Below are 26826 nucleotides of genomic sequence, written 5' to 3' on the forward strand. Positions count from 1 at the left end.
AGAAATTCAACAGACAATTGAGTATGGGTCTCTGTGAGTTTCTTTGGGTCTCTATGGTTCTACTCCTTCAGATCTTAGGAAACCACTGAAGCCATTTAGGATTAAATAATCACGATTTAAAACTCATTTCTTTCCAACTGCTCTTTGTGTTTAGTGTGTTGTCCTTAGCCCTGCACCTCTGATTAGCACCGTCGGCCACCTACGGTGCGACAGAAGTTCAACACACACACGGCCTGTGTCTGTGGCCCCCACCTGGGCCTGCATCGGGAATGCTGAAAGAGGTTGGTTCGCGAACCGTTTGGGAGGTCGCAAACCTGTGCAGCCTTTTGGCGTCATCTGGTCCAACACCAATGGAGACTAGGCTCTAAGAAAAGCTGTCTCGGGTGTGGACCAATCAACTTCAAGGAGAGTGCATATCATTATCAGAGTGTTTCTTTTTGTTTGCATTTTGACTGCTTGTGTTGTGGTTATTGCAAACATGATGCCTTGTATAAAGGTGTCAGTTTTTGTACCAGTTGAAACGGGTAAAAACCTATTATTATACTGTGCAGCCCTGTTTGAGTTGTGTGCGGCCCTCGCTTGGGCCTGTGTCTGATACCCGTCAGATTGGGCTCACACCTCTGAACTAAAACTAAACAATAAAATGTTTTATTTTACCAGGTAAGCCTCACTGAGCTCTGTAGCTCTATTCAGAAGCAACCTGGCCACACTTGATAGCGCAACGAAGTTGGCTTATACTCGCGTGGAAATGTATAGCAGCTAAACACTCTAAACGCATGATGTTGATTCAAACTGTGGAGGGAAAACCAGAAGAACCGGAGAAATTCCACGCGACCACGGGGCAGACCAGAGAACACACACTTCGAATATACAGCAGCAGGCGTCAGTCAGGGTTGGGGATCGAACATACGACCTCCTGCATAGTAGGACAAGCTGTGGCTGTTCGCATAGGTGTCTCTTGGGATTGAATGCGATTGTGGAATCTCAAGAAGTGACGTTTTTAGTTTGGGTCTTTGGGTTTTGGAGTATCTCCAATTTAGTTTTTTTTGGAGGCAAGTAGCCCAAACGGCTTGTCACACGTGTGTGGCGTATGTGGGCACGATGTAATAATTCTAGATTTGAAGCTTTCGTGACTGCAAGGATTCATATTCTTAGGTTTTTTTCGGTAAAGTCACGTAGATAAAAAATTAAAATTAATAAAAGTAAAATAAAAAATTAAATAAAAATCACGACGTTTTCTTGGAATTTCTCTCACTTGATACAGCTATCGTGCTGTGACGGTTCCACCTGAAGACGGATGCTTGTGTTGCCTCCGAAACGTCGTGATTTTAATTTTATTTTAATTTTATTTTTATTAATTTTAATTTTTTATCTACGTGACTTTACCGAAAAAAACCTAAGAATACGATGCAATAAGTAGAGGCAGAGTGAAGGTGCAGTTGAAACGCATGTCAAAATGTGTGGTACACAATCTCATTAAAATACCAAGCACGACCACAAGTCATAAACATACATTTTATTTGATATACGTTATATAAAACATTTATTAGCAAGGCAAATATTATTTTTGACTTAAAACTTTCGTGACTGCAGGAATTCATATTCTTGGTTCTTTCGGTAAAGTCACGTAAATAAAAAATATAAATAATAAAATCTAATAAAAATAAGAAAAAACTTAAAATAATACATTGAAAATAATAAAAGCTATTCATTCTTTATTTTTATTTTATTCTTTTTTTCTATCTACGTGACTTTACCGAAATAACCAAGAATAGACAAATATTATTACTACTGTGCTGTAATATTTCAGCCAGTACTTTGAAAAAACACACAAAAGCTTTACTGCCTACTTATAACAACAATTTAATTCAACGATTATTTCCTCTAAGGGTTGCTAGGTCGATGCCGTTTTAAAAAAAAGCCTGTTTTAATATCAGTGTCTAAAAATGCAATTAGTAACGGATTAAAAAACGATATCTATATTTGTTTTAAATGACCTTAATTAATTGCCCATGTGTATAGCGGCTTCCAGTGGCTGTGAAGGTCACGTGACCCCTTCACGAGCGATGTTTTTCAATACGCGAATCGAATAACATAGATTCGTGGTACAACGCGATTCCACGCAGGTTATTTACTGTGGGACTGCGGTGGGCTTAAGAATCGATATGCATCGATGGATCGATGCATCCTTGTGTTAACCCAACCCTCGAAGCCCCGAACCACGTGTAGTGGTCCAACAATGTGCAAGTCACAGTAGGGGGACCACAAGGGTATTTCTCTTCGATCTGCAGTCTATCAATACAAACGATCAAGCAACCAAATCGTCTTCCGATTACCAGAATGTGGTTAACCGTACTATCAAAAAATTTACGCGCATAATTCTATGAAATGAATGTTAATTAACGTATATATATTTTAATTAAATTATGACTGACAACACATTTTTAACAAACCCTCGATTGTTCTGTCGCTTTCGGCACGTCGCGAGCACCCCTTTGATGGGACCCCGTCCAGGAAGCCGGGGCCCGGCGTTCGCGAAGGCACGCCGCATCGAGGCGTAACTTTACGTAATAACAAACGCCTTGGAGGCAGATCTCTGCGCGTTCCCTCCGCTCACATCGCATCGCGCGTGTGCCCTCAGGGCGAATTTTATATTGAAAACAATCCGTGGGGGGCGGGGTATAAAGTAAATAAATTATTAATGTGGGTCGTGGGGGGGTTGGTGGGACGACGACGACTTCCGCTGTCAGTGTTGAAGGCAAACGCGAGGCCGCCTTTGTCAAGACATGCGCGTTAGAGGCTTTAATCGAAGCGTTACAACAACCACCACCGTTCCGTGTTGATTACTACTACTGCTACTACCCATATAAGATAGTCAATCGTGTTAAGTGTAAGTCGCTGCCCACCAACAACCCACGTTGTACCGAGGCGTTCGCGGCTGATCGGCGTGGCCGAGTGGGGTCGAGCCCGTGGATTGATCCAGAAGTTTTGGGAAGGCACCCACGGTCCCAACTCGCCTTCTTTGTATCTCCCCACCCTCCCCATCATCATCCTCCTATCATTCATCTCGCCCGCGTGTCTCTTGTTAATGAATCGGATATCGCCGTATACACTCCACGTTTACAACACGGGAGCCGTGCTCGTAACGAAAGACCGGCCCTAATACGCCCGAACAAAGAAGCAATAATACGTGTAACTGTTACGGGAACAAGCCATTTGGTGGTCGTGGTAAGAAGCCGGTGGGGGGGGGAACGGGAGAAGCAGCAGGAGGATTAAACAGCAGACTCGGCACTGGTGGTGGTGACAGAAACGAGCAGCTTGAAGGGCATCTTCACAACACGTCTCGACCGAAGCATCAAGAAACCGGCGGCATCATCGGCAAGAGAGAGAGGGGGGGGGGAATCAGGAAGGCCATATAAAGTCACGGCAACTGCATGAGCAAAAGGCGGAGGCAGAGGCCGGCTGTATAAGAAGAAGCAGCAGCAGCAGGAGGAGGAACAAACAACCGACGACCAAGCAAGCCCTACTACTATCAAGAGCTGTAGTTAACAGAGCAAGGAGCGAGAAGGCCATTAAGTGCCAATAGCAGTTGTGGGTCTTCATCGTCAAGAAGAACCACCACTAACAACAACACCATCAGCACCACCAACAACAACGCCACCAACAACGCCACCAACACCTCCACCAACAACACCACAAACACCACCAACAACAACACCACCACCAACAACACCACCACCAACAACAACACCACCAACAACACCACCAACAACAACACCACCAACAACACCACCACCAACACCACCACTAAGAACAACAACACCACCAACAACACCACCACCAACAACAACACCACCAACAACACCACCAACAACAACACCACCAACAACACCACCACCAACACCACCACTAAGAACAACAACACCACCAACAACACCACCACCAACAACACCACCACCATGTACCCGCTGAAGAAGTACTTCACAGAGGGCCTCATCCAGCTCACCATCATGCTCAGCTTGTTACGCATGGACCCGGACACCTACCTGATGGGTGGCCCTGGCCAACAACAACACCACCACCATCAGCACCACAACCACCTTCACGACCTGCTGCTTGTGCAGGACCCAGCTCACACCCGACCCGGCTGGGACACGACACCCGGCGGCTTCCAGGGCCCTGGCCTGGGTCTGGGTGGTCCTGCTCCGGCCTTGCTCCTCCACCCCAAGAATCCAGACGCCGCCTTCCTCGACGGCTTCTGGGACATGCGACGTCTCCTCGATGAGGTTCGATCCCTCGATCGGATTCGTGCCGGCACCACGGACATCGCCGCGTGGCTCGTGCACAGCCACGGCGGCGGCGGAGCCTCGGCCTCCTCTTCCTCCTCCTCTTCGGCGTCTGCGGCGGGCGGTGAGACGGAAGACGGTGGTGGTGGTGGTGATGTAGAGGTGGTGGGACAGGGCCAGCCTGGTGGAGGTGGTGGTGGTGGAGGTGGTGTGGTGGTGGTGGTGGAGACACGGACTGCTGCTGGGCAGGAGGAGGCTCGTGCGTTGGAGGAGAGGCCCTTGGCTGCTGGTGCCGAGGCTATGACGGTGGGAGGCAGCGAACTGACTAAAGAGGTATTCACACACAGACACACACAGACACACACACAGACACACACACACAAAGATCCCCCGTGTAGCCTTTACAGACTGTAGGGGCAAGTGCTGTTAGCGAGCACCTATGAAGGCCGGAACGGCACACGAGGGGGTGGGTGGCCAGCACCACGCCCGACCGCCTTTGTCTCCCTAGTGGCGATGTTTACACACCGCACCAGGTACTCATTTGAGGCTGAGTCGACCTAGGGGAGGCCCAGGACCGTTTCAGATAATCGTCACTGGTGTTAGCCGTGAGCGGGAATCGAACCCGGGTCGCCAGGTTCATAGCGCAGCGCGCTAACCGCTACACTACCGCTCCCCGCACATACACACACGCACGCACATGCACACACACGCACATGCACACACACGCACATACACACACACGCACGCACATGCACACACACGCACGCACATACACACGTACGCACATGCACACACACACACCAGAACATCGTGTAGAGGTTTTCAATCATCGGTTCATTCATTCGATTGCTTTGCGTTCATTTTGCCGGCGTTTGCTGTCGAGCCGGAATCTCGCGGACACGTGGATTTTGATTTGTTTCGAAGCTGAACGCGATCCGGGCCTTGTGTGTCGGTGTTTGAATGGGGCGGCCACCCACCCCCGATGCATGTCAGGGTGTCATAGGCGTCTCTTGGTGTACAGCATTGAGCAGCCCCCCAGGGCCGTGTGTGTCCAAATCTATTGTACCCTCCGAGCGATGATGCTCCATGCACAATAACGATGGTAAGTCGTCGTCCAATCAACACAAACGTCTGCACGGTGCACTCTCTTTCAGTATTCGTCCCGCAGAATCGCAATCGATTATCACGATTCTCTTAACCCTTACCAAACTAACCCAAAGCAGCAAGGATCAACAACAGCACGCACAGAAACATGAACCACGCGCCGTCTTGTGATACTTTTTTTAAAATCCGCCCTACTCGTTTTGAACATTGGTTACGAAACGGCCTTTGTGTGCTTGTTTTGATGCTTGGCTTTAAACAACGATGGGCCGATGTTGTAATGGGTTAAGTGTTGCGGTGATTTATCACACTCCTTAAAACACACCATAGTCCCAATAATCCCAACGTGAATGGAACGATGACAGATTAAAGTGTACAGTAAGCAAGGGCGCTGCTGGATAACACTTTATTGTTGATGATGGTATTTTCGATATTGATGTCACAAGTCCCATCAAAATGGCTCCCTTGCTCTCTGAATGAGTCAATGGGGCAGCACTCCCCCATCTCTCTCTCTGTTGGTGACACTTGAGAAGATGGTGGTGACCATTCCACATTCCTCTGGCAGGAGTCAGCTTGAGGCAATCGGCTGAGCCTCTGTTAGCACCGTTTTTTACTGTATGACAGAACCCCGTTCACTCTTGACAGGTCTGAACATCGGCGCCTTCGTGTCGGGTATTGGACCTGTGCATCCCTTTGCTGGTCCACTGCTGGATGAGGGCCTCCCTACAGAGTTGCGGGTCGTGGGGAGTTCTTTGCCAATACTTCGCCATTGCTGGCCATAGAATTTCAGTGCAATTTAATTTTTCTGCACGTGGCGTCTGCTGCCTGATCAGTAGCAGCAAGCGGCCACCTCGACCTATAACAACAGCCTGGTTTGTGGTGGTCACCCATCCGAACACCACCCAGGCTCAAAGACCTGCTGAGCTTTCGAGATTTTGAAGGAAGCGTTGTAGGTGAATTGGTCGTGAGCTTGTGTAGATACATTATCATTACAAGAGACGTTTTTTCACATTCTCTCGGGGTATTGTATTACAGAACTTGTCCATCTGCTCCTGTAGATAACAGAGCCGTTGATTCATTTCTCTTACAGAGATCACAGAACGATTAATCTCGCAATCTTCCAGGTGGTGGGTGTGTACGAATCCTAATACGCTCCCCTTGTGTACATGCCCTCTGCTCTCCCTTGCTCAAGAGGTATTTTATCAAAAGACCTGCCCGCACCCGGTTAAATACAGGACACCGGCCTGAACAAACATGTCCAAGAATGGATGATGTTTAATTGTTATTTATGTAACGTCGAGAAGAGGAAATTGCAAGGGAAACAGTCTCCACTTCAACCACATCATGTAGGCTGGGGCAGAAAAGTGGTAATTTATGCACTACTTACTGTCCCAGGCTCCTAAAAACCATAAACCCTCACTCACAATCCTAAACCACGTGACCCTCAACCCCAAACCCTAAACCTTATACCCGGAATGCTAACCATAACCCTAAACCATAACTCCGAATCCAAACCTTAGCACCTATCCCCTAATCCATAACCACAAAACCATAGACCTAAACCCTATCCCATAACCCCTAACTCATAATAATCCACAAACTCAAACACTGGGTCATATCTCCCCTGGGCTGTGCACCTAACCCTTAAGCCATAACAACCCCCCCTGCCCCCCTCTTAATCTTAACAATAAACCTTTCTTGGAAATTAGAGACGAGGCGTTGCTTAATATTTCATCAACTGAAAACCAATAAGGAAAGAAGGACTGTGGTTGGATAAAACTCTGGTAGATCTTTGCTTGAAACCTATCTCAGCCCAGTGGTTCTTGCAGGGGTTCTGTGGTGGTACGTGAGAAATTTGGCACGAGCGCATGCTTGAGGTGCTGTCACATTTCATCTTTGAGAAGTGGTTTGGCAGGCAACATTATGACCACAGGTTATGGCCAATTAACAATGGCCTCCACTTTAATCACGTGGGCCCTTTGGTTCTTTTATAATCGGCTTGAATAATGCTTCAAGACTTCTGCAAATTATCACGAAACGTCGTGATTTTTTTTTCCACCTACGTGACTTTTCCGAAAGAACCAAAGAGTATGGATCCTTGCAGTCACGAAAACTTCAAATCTAGAATGAAATGATCACTAAGCCATGAGAAACGCTAGTAGTTAAACGGCGCATATACCAGGTTATTAACATGGACATCTCTTATTGGGCGGGAGGGGGGAGGAAATTAAATTGAAGGCTGCAAAGTCTGAAACAGATGTGAATAGAGTTGGCTTGCACCACATTGCATAAGTCGCGCGCCCTCCCTCCCGCCCACCCTAAGATGTACGTGTCGCTTTAGTGGTGGTGGTGTTACCTGCCTCTTGCAAAACATTGTGGTGTGAATAGTTTACACGCAACACACACAACACTCCACGCATCACTGGCCGTCCGTCACCCACCGCTATACCGGCCAATCACAGGCTTCTGCAACTGAAGCGCCGGTGCATTTGTTTAATCAAGCGGGGGGGGGGGGGTGATTTTGTAGTTTCCTGGTTCACAATTCGCGGGGATCATTTGAGTACAAGGGATATTTTTTTTTACAGCGGGGGTGGCAAAAAACAAACGACCGCCTGATTGTGTGCGGTGAGTTTCATGGCCGTCCTCCAGCTTTAGTTGGTGGAGAAGAAATAGGGCCCCTCCCATTCAAGAAAGTGAGAGTTTCATTCCTGGCCAGGGTCAACTTTGGGCCCCTTTTGTCTTCTCCACGGTTGTGAAAGTGAGCACCACCTGGCCACACACTTAACTTGTGGCCTTACTGAGACTCGGTGGCTTTTGGTTTGTCGTAAATGCACTACACTACGAACCCAGCGACCTGAGTTTTATTCCTGGCCAAGGCCTGCATCAGTGGTTGCGTGATATCTTAACTGGTCCTGTGAGTGATATCTTAACCCCCACGACTTATACGGCATGAGAGGTGGTGGGGGGAGGGGGTGGCCTTCATCCAACAGGGCTGTCGTTTTAAAAGAATATCAGACACCAGCATGGTACTGAAATTAATTAGTATGTTTAATAACCAGGCACGTAAATAGGCGTTGGCTTTAGGTCAATTAGTGGTGCGTCAAAAAAAGAACATTCAGCTCTTAATACATCATCACAAACATGCAGCAGTGTATAGACGGAGAGCTATACGTCAGATCTTGTAATGGGAAAATCGGCGATTTGAAAAACAGGATCTTAGCCACGCTGGGTGAGCGCCATGACCTCCTTCACACAGACCCAGCACTAACCTCCCCAGGCCACCCTGTTCACTTTTGGCTAGCCGGAGAGGATTACAATAAATGGTTGGGGTGCATGGTAAACACGCACCGTGTCCCTGCCACCACCATTTGTGTGCGTGTGTTTACGAGTCCAAAAGTAGCGCACTTGACTCGCTGCTGCCCTCATGCAATCCGCCCCCCCCCAACCAGATTCTATTGGTGGGTGCCCGGACGTAACTCATCCAAGTAGAAGTCGATCCCGAGTTACTCCACCCTGGCTATGCGTAGATGTCACTGCCGCAGTCGTGGGCGCAGCAGTGCGTGCGAGTGTGGGCGCATATCTGGGGTAGTGGAGAGTTTGATTCCCGCTCACAGTCGACACCAGTGACGATTATGTGAACGGATCGTGGACCTTTCCTAGGTCGACTCGACCTCAAATGATTAGCTGGTGTGGCGTGTCAACATCGCCACTGGGGAGGCAAAGGTTTCCGGGCGTGGTGCTGGCCTCCCACCCCTTCGTGTGCCGTGTTGGCCTTCATAGGTGCTCGCTAACAGCACTTTCACCCAACAGTATGTTAAGGCTATAATGGGGGAGTTTTGTCTTTGTGCGCATATCTCCTATACCCTGTGAGGCACCATGGCAATGTTATGGCATTTGTCACCGGCAGTCATCGCTGGCAACAACTCTTACTTGCGACTGGATTGGAACTGGCATCAAGTCGATGAGTCCTGAGGGTAGAGCGGTCGTGCAATGGTTGGCGGATCAGTTCTTAGGACGATGTCGAATGGCAGTTTTGTTGTACTGAGGGCCGCAGAACTCGATAATTCAACGACGTCTGTTGGGAAGACTTTCCTAACAAAGCTTTATGATATATTGATATGGGATTACTTTATTGGTCAAGAACGTCGCAGGCTTTATTCGAACCTGCGCTTGGCGGAAGATGATACGCTTTGGTGGTTCTCGCCGACGGGAACACGTGGAGTGGGATTGGCCACAGATCCCTTAGGGGGGGGGGGCGGCGGGGGTCTGCTCCCTTGTTGCCTAGCGCGATGATGACCTCTAGATCGTCTGGCAGGCCGTGGTAGCCTTGGTGACAGATTGGGAATTTACCACAAAGTAATCTGTGATGTGTATTTCTTTTGGGGCAAGCCGAGGAACAAAGGGCAGATTGGGAATTTACCACAAGGTAAGCTGTGATTTATTTTTTATTTTTGGGACGAGCCCTCGGAACAAAGGATCCTTCCTTCTGCGTGAAGCAGATGTCCCTTAATAGCTTCAGGCTTTGAAATGCGAATTCTCCCTGGAACAATGGTTGTAAAAAAACCAGCCGGTCTGAAGTGGGTTAGGATTAGTGTTGCTTGTCCCTGTGGTCAGTGTCAAATTTCCATCATGTGACTGCTGGGGAAAGGCAATGTGTCTATTGCGAACACATTCAGCGTTAGCTCTCACCCCCCCCCAGGATGCGTTTCAACCCAGCTGGACATCGCAGCCAGTCTCGTCCTGAACATTCAGCCGGCCAATCGGGTTGCGTTCTCGTGAACTAGCTGGGGAGGGCTCTCGATTTCCATTGGTTGCTCGCTTCGTAAAAGCACCCAGTGATAGAAGGGCGGTGTTGTCATGTCGGGTTGAATCGTACTGCTGCGTAGGATTCCGTGCGGTTGTGCCGTGCACAGCTGTGCTATGGTTTGATGTTTTTTTTATTGTGGTTGTGTTGCGCCGTGCGGTGTTGGTTCGCCACGACATCCGACTTTGTTTTCCTCCCGTGTGCTGGTAGCCAGCTTCAGGAAGCGGCTCGCGTCCTCGTTATCGTGAGCCCGCTCCTGCAGAAGCTGCCAGCACGCGGAAGTGAAACGTCGTATGTCCTTCACCCCCCCCCCACCCCACACATCCCAATTAGCACGGTTGGCTACATATGGTGCAAAAGAAGTTCTACATGTCCGAGCAACACACAGCGGTGCAACCCGAAAACGCAGCGGTGGAATCGGGGTGGTGGGGGGGGGTTGTTGGGAGAAAAGGTGAAGGTTGTTGGGTTGTTTAAACAGATAAATAATCTTCCCCTGGCCAAGGGTACAGGTTGTCATCGTATTGCACCATGCACTCGCTGGCTTTGGCGCAAGGCCCGTGCTCTTTGCCGTCTTCCGACTTTACTGTCACGCTCCCGGAGGCGGAATATTTCTATCTGGTTCCTGGATAATGAGCAACGTAGAATTTTTTTTTTAAGTGTTTAACTGGCGACTGGTTGTTATAAATTTCCACGTGATAAGCCACTTTGTTGACCTATCAATCGTGGCCAGGTCACTTCTGAAAAAGAGATGTATAGCTAAGTGGGCCTTACCTGGTAAAATTAAAAAGATGTTGATAGTAGCTTTAGTTTCAATCAGACCACTGGGCTGTCATTTTTGGCAGCCTAAATGCAAACTTTTTGTTCAGATTTGTTCTAGTTGTAAGCATAGGATTGCCTAATATTCGTGGCAAATCTCAAGTCTTTTAGCCTTTCTACAATAACATCATTAGAAAAAGGCATCTGCCACTGTCACCATCATGCATGTACAACAGATTTCTTTTTTTCCTGCCAAATGCCCCTGTGGTTCAGCCCTGAGAGGTTTCCAAGAACCAAACTGCGGCAAGGCAACATGGCACGATTGGCTTGCTCCATATCCAGATGCTGTCAAAGTAGCCGAGGCATTTTCTGAGTACAAGTTAAATGCCCCGGTGTGGTTGGAGCTTGTCCCATTCATCCCAGAAATATTTGTTTGGTTTATGACTGACGGACCTTGGCTGGCTTTCACCACGATGTCACGGTGACCTTTCGTCATGGTCTCCGATATCAAAATAGGAGGCTTTCTCATCATTAGTAGCTCCTAAATGTACGAGCATGTCTCGCATCTGAACTCCGTCTCGTCATAAACAACAAATGCTTTAGTAGAAAAACCCATCGCATAGCCATGATTAGCCCATTGCTGGATGAAGGCCCCTCTCCCCGGGCTCTGATCATGCGATGTGAACAATCCAAGCAACAGCTGATGTCGGCTCAGTTGTTTGGCCTGCTTTGGCTGTCGTTCTGTCATTAGCTTCAAGCCGCTGGAATCAATCCCTTCCAACAACATGTCCTACCCCCAAGCCCGCCGAACCTGCCTGTGTTTTCTAATCCAACGTGTTCCTCTGTCTCTCTCATTTGCCCATAACTGATGTAAATATTGATAAAAAAAAAGCACTATGGTGTCAGAAGTCTGGTAGAAAATAAACCTTATACTCTTAGTTCTTTCGGGAAAGTCACGGAGGTAAAAAATGAAATAAAAATTAATAGAAATAAAAATAAAAATCACGACGTTTCGGAGGCAACACAAGTCTGCGTCATCAGGTGGGACCATCACAGCCAGATTTGCTGCAGCAAACGTGATTTTTATTTTTTATTAATTTTTTTCATTTTTTACCTACGTGACTTTACCGAAAGAACTAAGGGTATGAATCATTGCACTCACGAAAGCTTCAAATCTAGAATTAAAAAAACCTATTCAAGTTGTCCGCATCGTGATTTGTCGATGTGCCCAAAACTGATCTCGTGATGGCTTCAGCCTTAATCATTACTCAGAAACGTGAACTATTTATATCCGTTGGACATGTTCACACAGAAATAATAATTGTAATTTAACTTGTTTTCACAGGGAAGACACGCCGAGTGTTTAAACTTTTACGTGGGATATTTGGACAATTTTCTGAGCATTTTTTTTTGTACGTGTGTTGGAACAAAACATTCCACGGTGCCTGGAGAAAATCGAGTGCGATGGGTACATCAAAATCCTCTCCATGGATAGGTTCAAAACTTACCATCTCTACTACCTCACAAAAAACGGCATCTTATTTACCAGGCATAACTGACAACCGAGATGACTATAATATGAATGCTTCTTGAGGGCATCCCCATCCCTTACCAGTTATTTATCTATACTTTGGCATAATCAAGGGTTTTGTTGAAGTAGTAACGAATGTCACGTTCTATTTGTGACAGCTCGCTAAATTTGCCGTGTCAGGTGGTGGCGGGTTTAACGACACATTTATATTCACTCGCTCTAACCCAATAAAAAACCTTTATGGATAATATTAGTTGCGAAAGCCTTCTACGTGTGAAACCTACTTTAGCACTTTAGACAATAACACTGCCGTAAAACAGAAAAAGATCTCTGCTGCGAAGAATGAACATTGCCCAAAATGTCACCTATTATATCTATTTTTTTCTCTCTCGATTGGGCAACGCTATTTTACGAATCTGTGAGCGGCCTCCTGTTTATTTGTGCTCGTGCGCCCATTGCCCAATGCAGTCGTCACCCCTTTTTACATTTTCGAACTCCTTTAAATACTCCACCACTGACCGGTAACAGTGTAAAGTATCATTTCGATTTAAAGCTTTCGTGACTGCACGGATTCATCTTCTTGGTTCTTTCGGTAAAGTCACGTAGAAAGGAAATAATAAAATAATAAAAATGAAACATAATACAATAATTCTCACGACGTTTCGGCCACAACGCAAGCAAGCCGTCCTCAGGTGAAGAACAGGTCTGTCTGAAAGACAGCGTCTGAATATTCAGACGCTGTCTTTCCGACAGACCTGTTCTTATCTTATAATGTTTTATTTTTATTATTTTATTATTTCCCTTTTACGTGACTTTACCGAAAGAACCAAGAAGGAAAAAAGTGTAAAGTATGGTCATATTTTTATTAAATCCACGATGATCGATTTGTTTTAATTTCGAGACTTGACACATGATGGGTGTTGTCATCCCCCCCCTGCCCGCTCCATAGCTTTGGCAACACAACATACCCACAAACGTCCACACACACACACACACCCCTTTTTCTGTACCTTCCTCTGCAGAGTGCAGACTGCACACAAAGGCATCGACTCACTCTCTCGCACGCACGCGGGCACCGATGTGGCTCCGAGTCGAGGGGTGGGGCACTGCTACTGCTGTTGCTGGGCGTTGAGGCTGTTTTCTGGGCTACTGCCCCCCCGGTGGTGTTGTGTTTTTTTTTACCCGGCAATCTGCCCGCCGTTTCTTAACCCCATCCCACCTACGTCGTCAACGGGATGAGGTGTACACCTGCAAGCTGTAGTCAAGTTTCAAGTTTCATTTATTAGGTATAGCCCTGTGAGCCATTCGGCTCTTGAATCGGGTGCAACCGCAACAAACAAAAAAACAAAAACATGAACAAGAAAACATCTTAAAGCGACTATGTGCAAACAGAAAATCCAAGAAAAGACAGCAAAATATTGCAGAAAAAGCACCGTACACCAACACTGTGTGCAAAAATCCCAGTGGGGGATGCAAGTCAAACAACAACAACCACAAGACAACTTAGATTAAGGCCATCAGTCTAACTCTGTACTACAAGAAACAAACATGGCCAACCCGAAAAACTTTTCAAAAATCACCAAAATAAAGCCATAAAAGAAATGAAACAGTGATCATAGGAACTGTGACCGAATTTCCACAATAAACGTCAACAACATGTACCACCAAACTCTGCAGCCATAGCTGGCTGCATGAGTCACTCCACAACAGCAAGAGCATCAGTCGGAGTGTCAACATTTTTCAATGCACCTTTAAGATCCGCACACTAAATCAAAACACAGATCATACACCGTTGGCCAAGGAGAACAAGGCGGCAGCCCACCCCTGCCCCTCCATAGGGGTCTGCCTCGCAGACGTTTCTGCCAAACAACCAAAATAGCTTTTTGTTGTTTGGCTTGATGAATCTTAAGTTGGGACGGACTTTCGCCAGATCGTAAGAATCCTTGTTTCTTGTTTCAGCTCGACTGCGGGGCGGCAGGTTCGACGCAGTGTTGGCACTTCCGTGGAAGTTGTTTTAAATGGAAGTGTATTAAAAGCTTTCTTTGCCAGCTTTTTTGATTTTCCAGGAACTGAAACTGGATATCCATTATTTGCCGTTTGATATCACATGGCGAGCTATTTTGGCATCGACAAGCTTTGTCAATGATGTCATCTCGATCTTGATCACAACTTGTAGTTGCACGAACCATGCGTGTGCATGTGCCCGGCAGTATTAAGTGTCTCTGCTTGTAAGGGACACTTAAAAACAAACCCCACAGATGACCTGTAAACAAGTTGTGGCCTGCCCTGGGTCAAAGTAAAATTACACACGGGGAAGGTGGCGTGACTGTTTACACACCCAATTGACGTCATATCCTGTCATGCCCTGTCTGCTCAACAACTACGGGAAGAGCAAGCGTTGGCTTGCGGGAGGCCTTCATCTAGCAGTGGAGCGGTCACGGCTGGCGATGAGTGTCGCTATGCGGCAAAGTGTCTTATGACAGGCTGGTCCCTTCCAGGGAAATGTGGAATTTACGTTGCTGGCTTCAGCTTGCCATTAGGAAATCGGCTCTGCTCCATTGTGCGTTTTGAGCAGACTGATACACTTGGTAACCTTTTACTGCTTTGCGGTAAAGTAACACGCCTAGAGCGATGTGATCTTCTCTGGCGCAGGAGTGAAATGGTTTGGTTTTGTGCGTGACACAAGACCTCGCTAATGAATTGGCTGCTTCGCGCGTTTCGCCCCAGGACCTGGATCTCATCGAGGTGCTGTGGCGTCAAGATGTGGACTTGGGCGCGGAGCGCGTTGCCTTCGACTCGCTACATCGCCAGCGGCAGGCCAAGGAGGAGCGGTTCCCAGGAGCCGGTGGCGGTGTTGATGGGACGAACGCGGAGGCGGTAGACGGGGAGACGGGCGAGGCTCTGGAGGGGGGAACGTCTGATGAGCGGCTCGTGCGGGTGAGCGGGTGAGCGGGGTGAGCGGGGGTCCCCTTGGGAGTCGTGCAACAACAGCGGGCTGATTTTCCCCGATTTAAAATTGGTGTCTTGCGCCCACGGTTAGGAATTTGCTTTTTTTTAAATGCGTTGGCAAACTGAAATCAGCTCTGCGTCACTTCTCATCTCGGCCCATTCCAATGCACCACAACTGTAGTCCGAACCAAGGAGACACCCACAGGTGGCAGCTGTCCCTGGGCTGCACAAGGTGAACGACTGGACATCTATGCAAAAGAGCTTTATAGCTCATCAGATTCCTCCAGTAGATATATAATAATTTTTCTGATTCTGAATGCTGCCGGCTTGTAAAAAGTGGGCATGAGTCTGCCAGTAGGGGGGTGATGTTGCGATTAGATTTTTCCCAATGAAGTAATTTTGTGATTCAATTTATCAAATTTGTCAGACTGCGCATCATTCTTTGGTCAACACACCTGCGGTCAGTTTAACATGTAGTCGTGGAAGGCTTTCACGACCAATATCTATAATAAGGGTTTTTTGGGGTTACATCGCGTAAATATAAATGTGTCGCTGAACCCGCCACCACCCGACAGCCAATTAGTAAAGTTTGTCACCTAAACAAAACGTGCCAATTAGTTACTACTTCAGCACACAGGTGTGTTGGAGAGTAAGCACACAACATTTACACCCGCAGTATTAACCAGGGCCGCCGCTGGGCCTCGAACTGCAAAACCTCCACATCAAGCGGCACACATGATCCAGCTTGGCCATGTACCCGCTGTAATTTGCGCGTGTGCGAGACACAACAATTGGTTAACATTTACATAATGTAGCTAAAGTGAAAAACTGTGTTTAAAATGACAGTGGTTTTTTTATGCAGGTATTATTAAGTGGGATGGGACCATCGATTCACTCCACTTGAGTAGTTTTTGGTTTATTCATAACTCCATCTATGGACCTCGAGGTCCCTACGTGCATCTGTGGGTCACTGCCTAAGTGTTTGTAAGTCTACGGGGTCTATGTATGCCTCTCAGTGTCCATGGGAGGCATTAACTTAGCTTCACTACACTTCTACTATACTTTTAAGTTGCCAGGTAAGGCCCACTGAGCTTTATAGCTCTTTTTCAGAAGCGACCTGGCCACAAATGACAGCCCAACGAAGTGGCTCATCATGCGGAAATGCATAGCAGCCAAACACACTGAACGCGTGTTGTTTAAAAATGTAGAGGGACAAAAACCGGAGGACCCAGAGAAAAATCCACTGGACCACGGAGAGAGAGACGCAAACTCCAAATATACAGCATGTGTCAGAGTCGGGCTCGAACCCACGACCTCCTGTACAGCAGACGAGGTAGTCGGCTGTACTGGTTCAGTGTCTCTGACCCTCGAGCCACCCATGCGACCTGCTCAACGAGGTTGAGAGTCCCTCTTAATTGCAATTCTGTTTAGCAAGACAGTTGACACTTCATGAGATGAGCCAAACACCCCTTGTGCTTTGAAACCGAGCCTGGGGCGTGTGTTGCTAATGAACGAGCGTCTTGCCCGAGTCGCCGGGAACACGGCCGATCGCATCAGATCCTGCAAGTTAATCGGGGCTTGAGCCTCGATGGTGCTTGGATGAGAGACCATCTATGTATCAGGAGTTGTAGGCGCCCGATTCGTATATGGCACGGTTGGCTACGTACCGTGCGACAGAAGTTCATCATGCGCACATTCATAGGCAACTGTGGGTTGCTATGATGTGGGGCAACAGAGGCCATTGCAGCATTTAATTGTCATATCGCATTTCCTTTTCTCCCAATGTCCGTGCTTCTCGTCAATTTGCCAACCCCGCATCGGTAAGAAACGTGGTCAAGGTGTGGTCTAATAACCCACGTGGACCCGCACGCCGTGCGAAGGCTTTCATCCAGCAGTGGACTGGCTCGAGTTCTGTACGCAAGATTTTATTTTAGCCGGGTCTTGTCGATCGAGTTTGGCGACCCTGAAAATGTTTCCTCACCTGGTACACTCCATCCAGTATAATTCTGTGTGGCTGTGGCTATTTAGAGACACCGGGGAAATATTTGGGTGGGAAATTAAGCCCCGGGTGTGTGTTGTGCCTGCACACAGTGTCTCCAAAGAAATGGCATCCTGTGTGGCAACGTCACAATGTGTCGGTGTGTTGGTGCCACTCCCACATAGGGAGCGGTCGCGCAGTGGTTACTGCGCTCCACTAACAAACCCGGTGACCAGAGTTTGATTCCTGCTCACGACCAGTAACTTTGGCCTTTATCTGAACCGGTCCCGGGTCTCCCCTAGGTTGACTCGACTTCAAATGAGTACCATCGCCACTTGGGAGACCGGGCGTGGTGCTGGCCACCCACCCCACCTCGTGTGCCGGCCTTCATAGGCGCTCGCTATAACAGCACTTTCCCCAACAGTCTGTTAATGGTATATGGCGGGGGGGGGGGGTCTTTGTCTCGTGTCACTCCCACAGCCCGCGACTTTGCCGAGCGAAACGTTTAGTCTGGACGAGTGCCTGCAGTTGCTGGAAGCGAACTTTCCCTTCGGCGAGGGGAGCGAGGTGAGACGCTGCGTGCGATGCCAGATACGGGCTTCGCGTTCTTCACCTTCCTGAGGCTGCTGCGGCGGCTGCTGTTTTAAACCTAAAAAAGTTTACTATTTTTATTTTAGCGGGTATGTCCCACTGAGCCCGGTATAACCGGGTTTTTAACTTAACCCTGTTATTTGCAAGAATGCCTGTGGCATGGTCGAGCGATTAGTGCGTTTGCCGCTCGTTGAAGAGGTTAGTGGTTTGAGCCCAGCGGGCCGCCCTGGTGAATTATTACCGCGGGTGTCTTAAACTGAAGAAATGCGCGCAGGCCGATTCGCAGTGGCCGTCAAAGATCCTGCGACGTTCGTCAACGAGAGGTGGAGAGCGTTGAGCAGCGGCGCGCTCCAAATTGACCAATTTGGAAAATGATCACGCATGTTGCTCGACTGGGTAAAAGCCGCAAAGCAACGTGTCACCCCCCCCCCCCATATTTGTGTGTGAAACCTAGCACCTTTGTGGTAGCCTTGCACTATAAGAACTGCAAGAATGTCATATTTACTCGATTATTATATTATATTGCTATTCATAGAAATATATATAGAGATAGCAATGCAGAATAAAGCTTTAAAAAAACCTGCCACCGAAACCGAATATTACAGGTCAATTGAGCTCTAGGAGCGTGATTTATTAAAATAGATATTCATTTTAGGGGGCCCGATAAAAAAAAAAGCGCGACACGCTATTTTAGGTGACGCACTACATGTGACCTGCAATCACATGAGGGGAGGATATTGCGGTTCACCACCAAGTGTTTTAGTGTGCAAGGTCTTCACGTGACTCCCCCTGATTGCACGCAAGAATCCATCAATCTTCCCCCCCCCCCCCCCCCTGGCGGTCGATAACGCCTCTGATTTGTAACCAGGTGTGCTGGGAGCCCTTTGCACCACCCAGAATTTTGAAGGCATTTCTCTCTTTAGCGCCTCTCAACGGCGTCGCCAAATTGCTGGTCCTTGACCACACTCCACGTGCCGTAGGGGGGGGAGGTGTAAGTCTCATTGGGCGGCCGATTGTTGATTTTGAGGATTTGGCTCGACATTGGGCCTGTGCGTGTTTTCTTGAAACCACCTGCTGGGGGCAACGTGGTTATCGGCGGCGTTGCGGTCGGCGCACTGCGCCACGAATCTACTCTGTACGTGTGTGTATGTTGAACTTCTTTCGCAATGTACGTAGCCAACTGCTAATCGGAGGTGCGGGGAGGGAAGACAACAAACTAAACACGAAAAGCAGTTCTAAAGATATGAGTTTTCAATCTTTGATGATTTAATAGTCCGTAGCTCCAGTGGCTTCCTAATATCAGACAGAAGAGACCCACAGAGAATTTATTTCGCATCGTACGTAGGCAACTGTGCTAATTGGAGGTGTTGAGGGAGGGGGGGGTAACAAACCAAACTCACAAAGCAGTTGTAAAGGAATGAGTTCATACTCTTAGGTTTTTTTCGGTAAAGTCACGTAGGTAAAAATAAATAAACCGTAGGTAAAAAATAAAAAAATAAAATAATAATAGAAATAAAATAATAAATCACGACGTTTTGGAGGCAACACAAGTCTCCGTCATCAGGTGGGACCGTCACAGCTAAAATTCTAATGACTTTGATACAGTAAATTTTAGCTGTGATGGTCCCACCTGATGACGGAGACTTGTGTTGCCTCCGAAACGTAGTGATTTATAATTTTATTTCTATTATTATTATTTAATTTTTTTATTTTTTACCTACGTGACTTTACCGAAAAAACCTAAGAGTGAATCCTTGCAGTCACGAAAGCTTCAAATCTAGAAGCAATGAGTTGTCAATTTACATTTAAAGGTGCATAGCTCCCCGTAGCCTCCTATTATATCGGAAGAATTGCAGGCCATGGTGGCGAATATTTGAATGAGTGCAAGGGCCACCCCAACCCCAGGTCAACTCGGCCTTAAGTAAATACCTGGTGCAGTGTGTAAACACCAGCACTGGTGGTGCTGGCCACCCCTTCATCCGGCCTGCCAGCCTTTAATTGGTGCTTGCTACAACGGCACTTCCCCTAATGGATGGAGTACGTACGGTTGGCTACATGAGAGATCTTGGTCTTCTTTCCCCCCCCCCGCTGGTTCCGCCCCCCCCCCCCCCCCCCCCACCTTCTAATGACGAATTTAAAAACGGACATTAAATTGCAATGAGTCGTGTTCAAATTGTATCGCCGTTACAATATAAGAAAGGGGCCTTGAGTTTTCATGTTGGCAGCTTTCAACGTAGTTGTTATCAAGGGACCACCGTTTGAAGGAATACAATTCTGACCGATGGGCTTGGAAGATTAATGATGAGAATTTTACGTGGGGTTGGTTTCTTGACTGTGCTCTGCCGAGGCCATCAGGGTCATTCGTGAGTTGATCGACGTGGCCAGGGGGCCCTGGGCTCGGAAATGTTGAGCCGGCGTCGATGAGATTCCCAGTTCAATTCTATGTTTGTGCCGTCCAACCGTGATTAAACGGGGAGCGAGCTGATGGCGTCATCCCAAACTCAAGGCCCCTTTCTAATATGACGTTATTGAGACCCATAGACTGACATACAAACCTTTAGACTTGCATATTCATAGGCTTAGATAGACCCATAGACTTACACTTACCCCTATACCCACAAACTTAAAAAGGAAACTCATAGACTTACACAGACTTCGATGCACTTGTTCATGTAGATACTCGTAGGCTTACGGAGACCCATAGGCTGAGATGATATAGAGATCCATAGGGCTTCCATCTGACCACGTTGCGATTAGACCGGCTTCTCAAGTGTTAACGAGCCGACGGTCTCAGCCTGATCACCAATGAACTGCCCAGCAAACAAATCCAGTAGCAGTGACTCGAAAATTACTGACAGTGGCGGCGATGGTGGTGGTTGTGTGAAGCAGGTTGCCGTGCCACCGCAGCAGCAGCCGCCGCGTGTTGGCCTGGCCCTGCCGACGATGACAGCGGCGGGGGTGGCCGATCGGGCCGCCCCTCCTCGCTCGACCGCGCTGGACCGGCACTTGCAGGAGCTGCTCTCCCTGCCCGAGTTTGAGGTGAGGACGGGCAGCTCTTCGGGACGTGACGGCACGCGTCCTTTATGTCTTAAATGTCATCTTATACCCTTTGCCGTTCCCCGCTGAATCTCGGAATGTGCAGGGGGTTCGCGTGAATTATATTTAGGGAGGCATAGCGCCATTGTTTTTAAAGACGCTGTACTGTGGCACGCGCCCTCCCGCATGGCCTTGCGGGATCCTTGGTACGTCTTCAGATCGGAAGACGTACAGATAAGCATATTCTATTGAATGTACGTACGTACATGTACGTCATCAGAATGGGAAAGGTTTAATTATCATCCGGGAAACCCTCCGTGTGGTTCCGAGCTCCAAACTGGGTGCGCCTCTCTCTCTCTCTCTGTGTTCCGGCCTAAATAGGCGCTCACCGACCGCACTTTCCTCAGCAGTCTGTGTAACGCCACACGCTGCGTGGATCTTTGCGTCCGCGCGCAGGCGCTGGCGGCCACCAACGACAGCTTCCCCGACGCCTACGACTCGGCGCTGCTGCCGGAGCTCGCCGGCGACGCCGGGCGGGGCTCGCTGCTCCTCTCGTCGCTCAACGCCTCCTCGTGCCCCATCACCCGCGACGTCAGCCTGCACGACGCCGCCGCCACCGCGGGGGCGGCCGCTCGCGACGAAGCGGCCCTCCTCGCCGCCGCCGCGGCGAGGAGGGCCGCGTCGTCGCGAGCGGCCCCCGTGGCCCGCGGGCCCTTCTCGTCGCCGCCGTCGTCGCCGTCGTCGCCGCCGTCGTCGTCGTTCTTCTTCAGCAGCAGGCTTCGAGGCGCTCGACCCGTGCCACTCGCGCAACTTCTTCCGGCTCGACTCGTCCGACGGCGCCGACGTCATGGACATGGAGCTGGGAGCGCCGCTGGGAGCGCCGCTCGCCCCGCGCCTCTCCTCCGACCTGTCAGACGAGGCGCTCACGGGGCTCCTGGACCCGGCCTTCCTCGACGAGCTCAGCCTCATGGATCTCACGGACGAGGAGGGCATGGACATCGTCGGCCCCGCCGCCCCCCCCGCGGCCGGCGGTTGCTCTTTTTCCTCCTCTTCCCCATCGTCATCGTCATCATCCTCCTCTTCCGCCTTCTCTTCCTCCTCTTCCTCCCCGACTGGAGGGGTCGTCGCCGTCCCGACGCCACCCCGTTCCGACTCTCTGCTCTCGGCGTGCGACGGGATCTCCGGCTTCTTCGGCGTCCCCACGATGACCAGAGAGCAGAGTGGTGCCAATGCTGGGCAGCAGCTGCAGCAGCAGCAGCAGGGCGAAGCAGGGGAGATGCTCGGAGCGACTCGGCGCACAAGCCTCTGCGCTGAGCTTGACTCCGACTCGGGCCTCTCTCTCGGCTCGAGTCCCCGTGCCTCGTCACCCGGTTCGTCCATCACGGCCGGTGACGAGGAGGAGGACGAGGAGGAGGAGGGGGCGGTGGGCTACAGCGACGGGGAGACGATGGATGTGGACTCGTCCTCGGACGACGAAGACGACGACGACGACGAGGAAGAGGAAGAAGAGGAGGGCGCCGTCGGGGGCTACCAGCCCGAGTACCGCAAGTTCTGCCGCATGGACTTCCGCAACCCGGACAGCTTCCGCTCGATGCCCTCGCTCGACCACGTGCAGCACAACCACACGTACAACCTGCAGGCCGGCGTCACGCCGGCGCAGCAGAAGCAGCAGCAGCAGCAGCAGGGCAAGCTGTCGTCCGCACCGTCGCCGGCTTCCGCGTCGAGCAAGGACCGTCCGTCGACGCGCCTGTCCCGCGACGAGCGCCGCGCGCGCGCCATGAAGATCCCCTTCTCCACGGAGAAGATCATCAACCTGCCCGTGGAGGACTTCAACGCGCTGCTCGGCGGCCACCGGCTCTCCGAGCCGCAGCTGGCGCTCGTGCGCGACATCCGCCGGCGCGGCAAGAACAAGGTGGCGGCGCAGAACTGCCGCAAGCGCAAGCTGGACACCCTGCTGACGCTGGAGGGCGAGCTGGCCGCGCTGAGGCGGCGCAAGGACGAGCTGCTGCGCGAGAAGCTGGAGAGCGGGCGGGCGCTGCGGGGGCTGCGCCTCAAACTCGGGGAGCTGCACGCCGAGGTGCTGGCTTCGCTGCGCGACGGCCGAGGCGCCGGCCGGAGGCCGCTGAGGCCGGCGGAGCTGCTGCTGCTGCAGCGCGTGAGCGAGGCGGGGGCGGCCGGGGCGGCCGGTGACGACGGCGGCGCGGCGGAGGCCGCGGGCGCGACGGCGGTGGCGTCGCGCGACCGGGCCGCGTCGGCGCAGAGGCGCGCAGGCGGCGGCAAGAAGGGCAAGAAACAGGAGAAGAAGGAGTAGGCTGGGGAGGGAGTGAGAGCGGTCGGGTGGCAGAGAGAGGCCGATTTCATACAATAAGCTGAACGGCATTGTGGGTGTGTAGAGCCGCAATACCCCACCCCTCCTCCCCGCGCGTGCCGCGACAGGGCTCGTGCGCGTGTATGTACATACATATATGCCTTCATCCAGCAGCGGATTGATCACGGCTCACGGCGATGACGCTTCATATATGCACGGCGGTCCCGCTTCGGGCGGAAGTGTGACTGCTATACGAGATATCGCAGCTGTATCAGCGCCACGGCAACTGTGCGGTTACTCCCGGTTTTGCCCTCGTTAGGGATCATCAGTACAGCGTAGCCCTGCTTTTACCCTGCTGCCACGATTGTGCCTAGGGGCCATCGTCATAGAGAAGGGGGGGGGCCCTTATCCTGACAAACTGCGAGGGTGTGGAGGGGGCTGTGTACAATATGGGACTGGCGCAGTGCGGGGGAAGGGGTGGGCTTGGTGAACATGGCTCTGGGAATCCCCCCCCCCCTCCCATTGAGTGGGATGCATGCGAAGGCGGAAACACCAAAAATGCGAGAGAGCGGGCAAGGAGAGACGCGTTGCGACGGCCCCGTTGCGCCCGCCCCGTTGCACGTGTCGCTTGCAGCTCTGACGCGGGGGGGGTGGCGGGGGGGGGGAGTTCCCTGATGGGCGGGAAGGGGACTGTTTGGCTTCGTCCTACGTTCGGGCAAGCGCAGAGAAGGCCGGCGTCATGCCGTCGCGTCGCGCTCCGCTTTGGCACATTGATGAGCGAGTGGGGAGAAAGAGCGACCCGGCTGTGAGTGAGGACGTCTTGGCTGTGCGAGAAAGGGGGATGCGTGTCCGTGTCGTTGAACGTTCGAGTGTCTTTCATTGTGAGTGTGTGTGCGCGCCTGCGTGAGTGTGCACCTGTGTGTGTGTGTTGTGCCTGTGCGGTAGTGCAATGGTTAGCGCTACGCTGCGCTAAAAACCCGGCGACCAGAGTTCCACTCACGGCCAACACCAGTGACGATTATCTGAATCGGTCCTGGGGCCTCCCCTAGGTCGACTCAGCCTCAAGTGAGTACCTGATGCGATGTGTAAACATTGCCACTGGGGAGACAAAGGTGGCCGGGCGTGGTGCTGGCCACCAACCACCTCGTGTAACGTGCCAGCCTTCATAGGTGCTCGCTAAACAGCACTTGTCCCAAAAGTCTGTTAAGGCTACACGGAAGATTTTTGTCTTGTCTGACGAGCATGCATGAGTTTGTCTTCATAGGGGGAGCGGTGGCGTAGTGGTTAGTACACTGCGCTAACCAACCTAGGCCCCACCCGAGTTCGATTCCAGGCCACAGCAATCACCTGTGCCGATGTTGAAAACAAACGGCAGTCCAGGCGTGGTGCTGGCCACCCAACCCCTTCGTACGCCATGCCGGCCTTGATATGTGCTCGCTTGACAGCGCTTTCCCCAACGGCTAATGTAATGTTACAACAGGAAGATCTTTGTCCTTGTGTGTGTGAGCGAGCGTTGTGTAACATGTGAAGTCTGTGTTTCACATTGACGCACGTACACACACTTCGTGTATGTATGTGCGCACGTGCACACACTTTGTGTATGTACGTGCGCACGTGCACACACTTCGTGTATGTACGTGCGCACGTGCACGAGTTTGAATGAGGGGTCCGCACGAATGCGTGCGCGTGCGTGCGTGCGCGCGCGCCACAGAAACTGCCTGATAAGGCTTGAAGCCAGGGGCTTGGCAAGTATGCAAAAACAGCACCAAGTACAAGAAAACGTTAATTCTGTTTATTGTTCTTTAGTATCGATGCAGTTTGTGTTGGGTTTTCTTTTTGAAGGATGAAAAACAATTCTCTCCGTAAAGAATCTCTTCGCTTGTCCCTCCAGTTTGGAATCTCGTTAATTCACTCGATATCGCCTAACTCGGGACTTTTGTTACTGCTCTTGCAAAAAAATCACTTGCGATTCTTTTTTCTCCCTGGCCGATTTTTTTAATTTAATGTTCCGTTATTTTCAATTCGTTGTGGCTTCCCACTTGACAAATGATGAGTTTGTGCAGTGCGGTTAAGTTCCCTCGTGTTGTGCGATGATGCATAATGCTTCAAATGTATGCGTTTTTATTTTTTGTAAATATTTCTTTGCTGATTTCTTAGGTCATTCGAGAGTAAATTATACTGTCATCAGGGATGCAGTTTTGTTTTGAGCGTTTTTTGTATTTGGGTTTGTGCCTGCGCGAGTGCGTGCGTGTCTGCGTGGTGAAAGTCCACTGCTTGTTTAAATGTAAATACGCTTTACTTTTAGTTAGGTATATTATTGCACTGTTGGCCATGATTTATGCTACTGATAAATACTTTTCTGAATACAATTACAACCGCAGTACACGAGTATTCCTTGCTATGTGGCATTTTGGAAATAAACCAAGGGGAATAAAACGTTATTTAAAAAAAAACATTGTCTCATTTCGTAAAAAATCATTGTAAATCCGTATACTGTACATAAAATAATACGATGTTCTTGTGCGTCCGTGTGATAGGTTTATTGAGCATGGTTGAAGTCGTTGAATTTGCACAGCCAAGTTAGGTTTGGCGTGGAGTCTTGAGATCGTTGGGCTTACGAAACTATTCAGGAAAATCGCACAATTAAAAGAATTGCAAGCAGCACGTGTCATTAACGCTGCCTTGTCATGATACGATATTTTCCCCTCGTTATTAACAAACTTGTTATCCGCGATTTCTGGCTGTCGCATCTGGATCTCTGCACCACGACTGCGTCGAAAGAGAAGAAAAGTGATGAGATGAAGTGACATAACGGGAACTTAATTTACAAACAATTATTTAATGTATTCTTGGTTCTTTCGGTAAAGTCACGAAGAAGGGAAATAATAAAAATATAAAATACAAATTCTCACGTTTGACTGCAACACAAGCAATCATCAGGTGTGAAATCTACAGCAATAAATTTTTTTCAAATTTTCTTGCTGTGGATTTCACACCTGCACCGCTTGTGTTGCAGTCGAAACGTCGTGAGAATTTTGATTGTTTTATATTATTTTATTATTTCCCTTCTACGTGACTTTACCAAAAGAACCAATAATATGAATCCCTGCAGTCACGAAAGCTTTAAATCAACATTTATTTTCATTATTATAAGCGATGTTTTTGTGTTATAATTTTCATTTATGTTTTAAATTCGTAAAAAAAGTAGGTTTCGTAGGCTAATATCGTGCGCGAAATTAGCTACTCGCGAGCATCTTCGGAACGTGGCCCTCGCCAATGACGAAGGGAATACCGTCCGTGAGGCTCGCGTGTTTAGCAGTGGCCGTTAGCTGCCGCTCCGTTCTTAGTCTCGACCAACCAGCCATCATCCCTGCTCGTGATGCCTCCTGCCTAAACCCACTTGGCGTATCACTTTTCACGACCTCTAACTTAAAGCTTTCGTGACTGCAGGAATTCATATTCTTTGGGTCTTTCGGTAAAGTCACG

General features: G+C 49.7%; 1 protein-coding gene across 1 annotated transcript; it reads left to right on the top strand.

Annotated features, from left to right (window-relative positions):
- Nucleotides 1-2730: 2730 nt before the first annotated feature.
- On the top strand, nt 2731-25531 carry LOC133349692 (endoplasmic reticulum membrane sensor NFE2L1-like). Its single transcript, XM_061563350.1, is given in 6 exon segments — nt 2731-4619; nt 15206-15415; nt 17886-17972; nt 20883-21035; nt 21489-21806; nt 21808-25531. Coding segments are annotated over 6 exon segments (2964 nt in total). The 5' UTR covers nt 2731-3959; the 3' UTR covers nt 23344-25531.
- The last annotated feature ends 1295 nt before the right edge of the window (nt 25532-26826 follow it).

The sequence above is a fragment of the Lethenteron reissneri genome, chromosome 31 (genome assembly GCF_015708825.2).
Source record: "Lethenteron reissneri isolate LAM-NWPU_2019-01 chromosome 31, ASM1570882v1, whole genome shotgun sequence".
NCBI classification, from domain to species: domain Eukaryota; kingdom Metazoa; phylum Chordata; class Hyperoartia; order Petromyzontiformes; family Petromyzontidae; genus Lethenteron; species Lethenteron reissneri.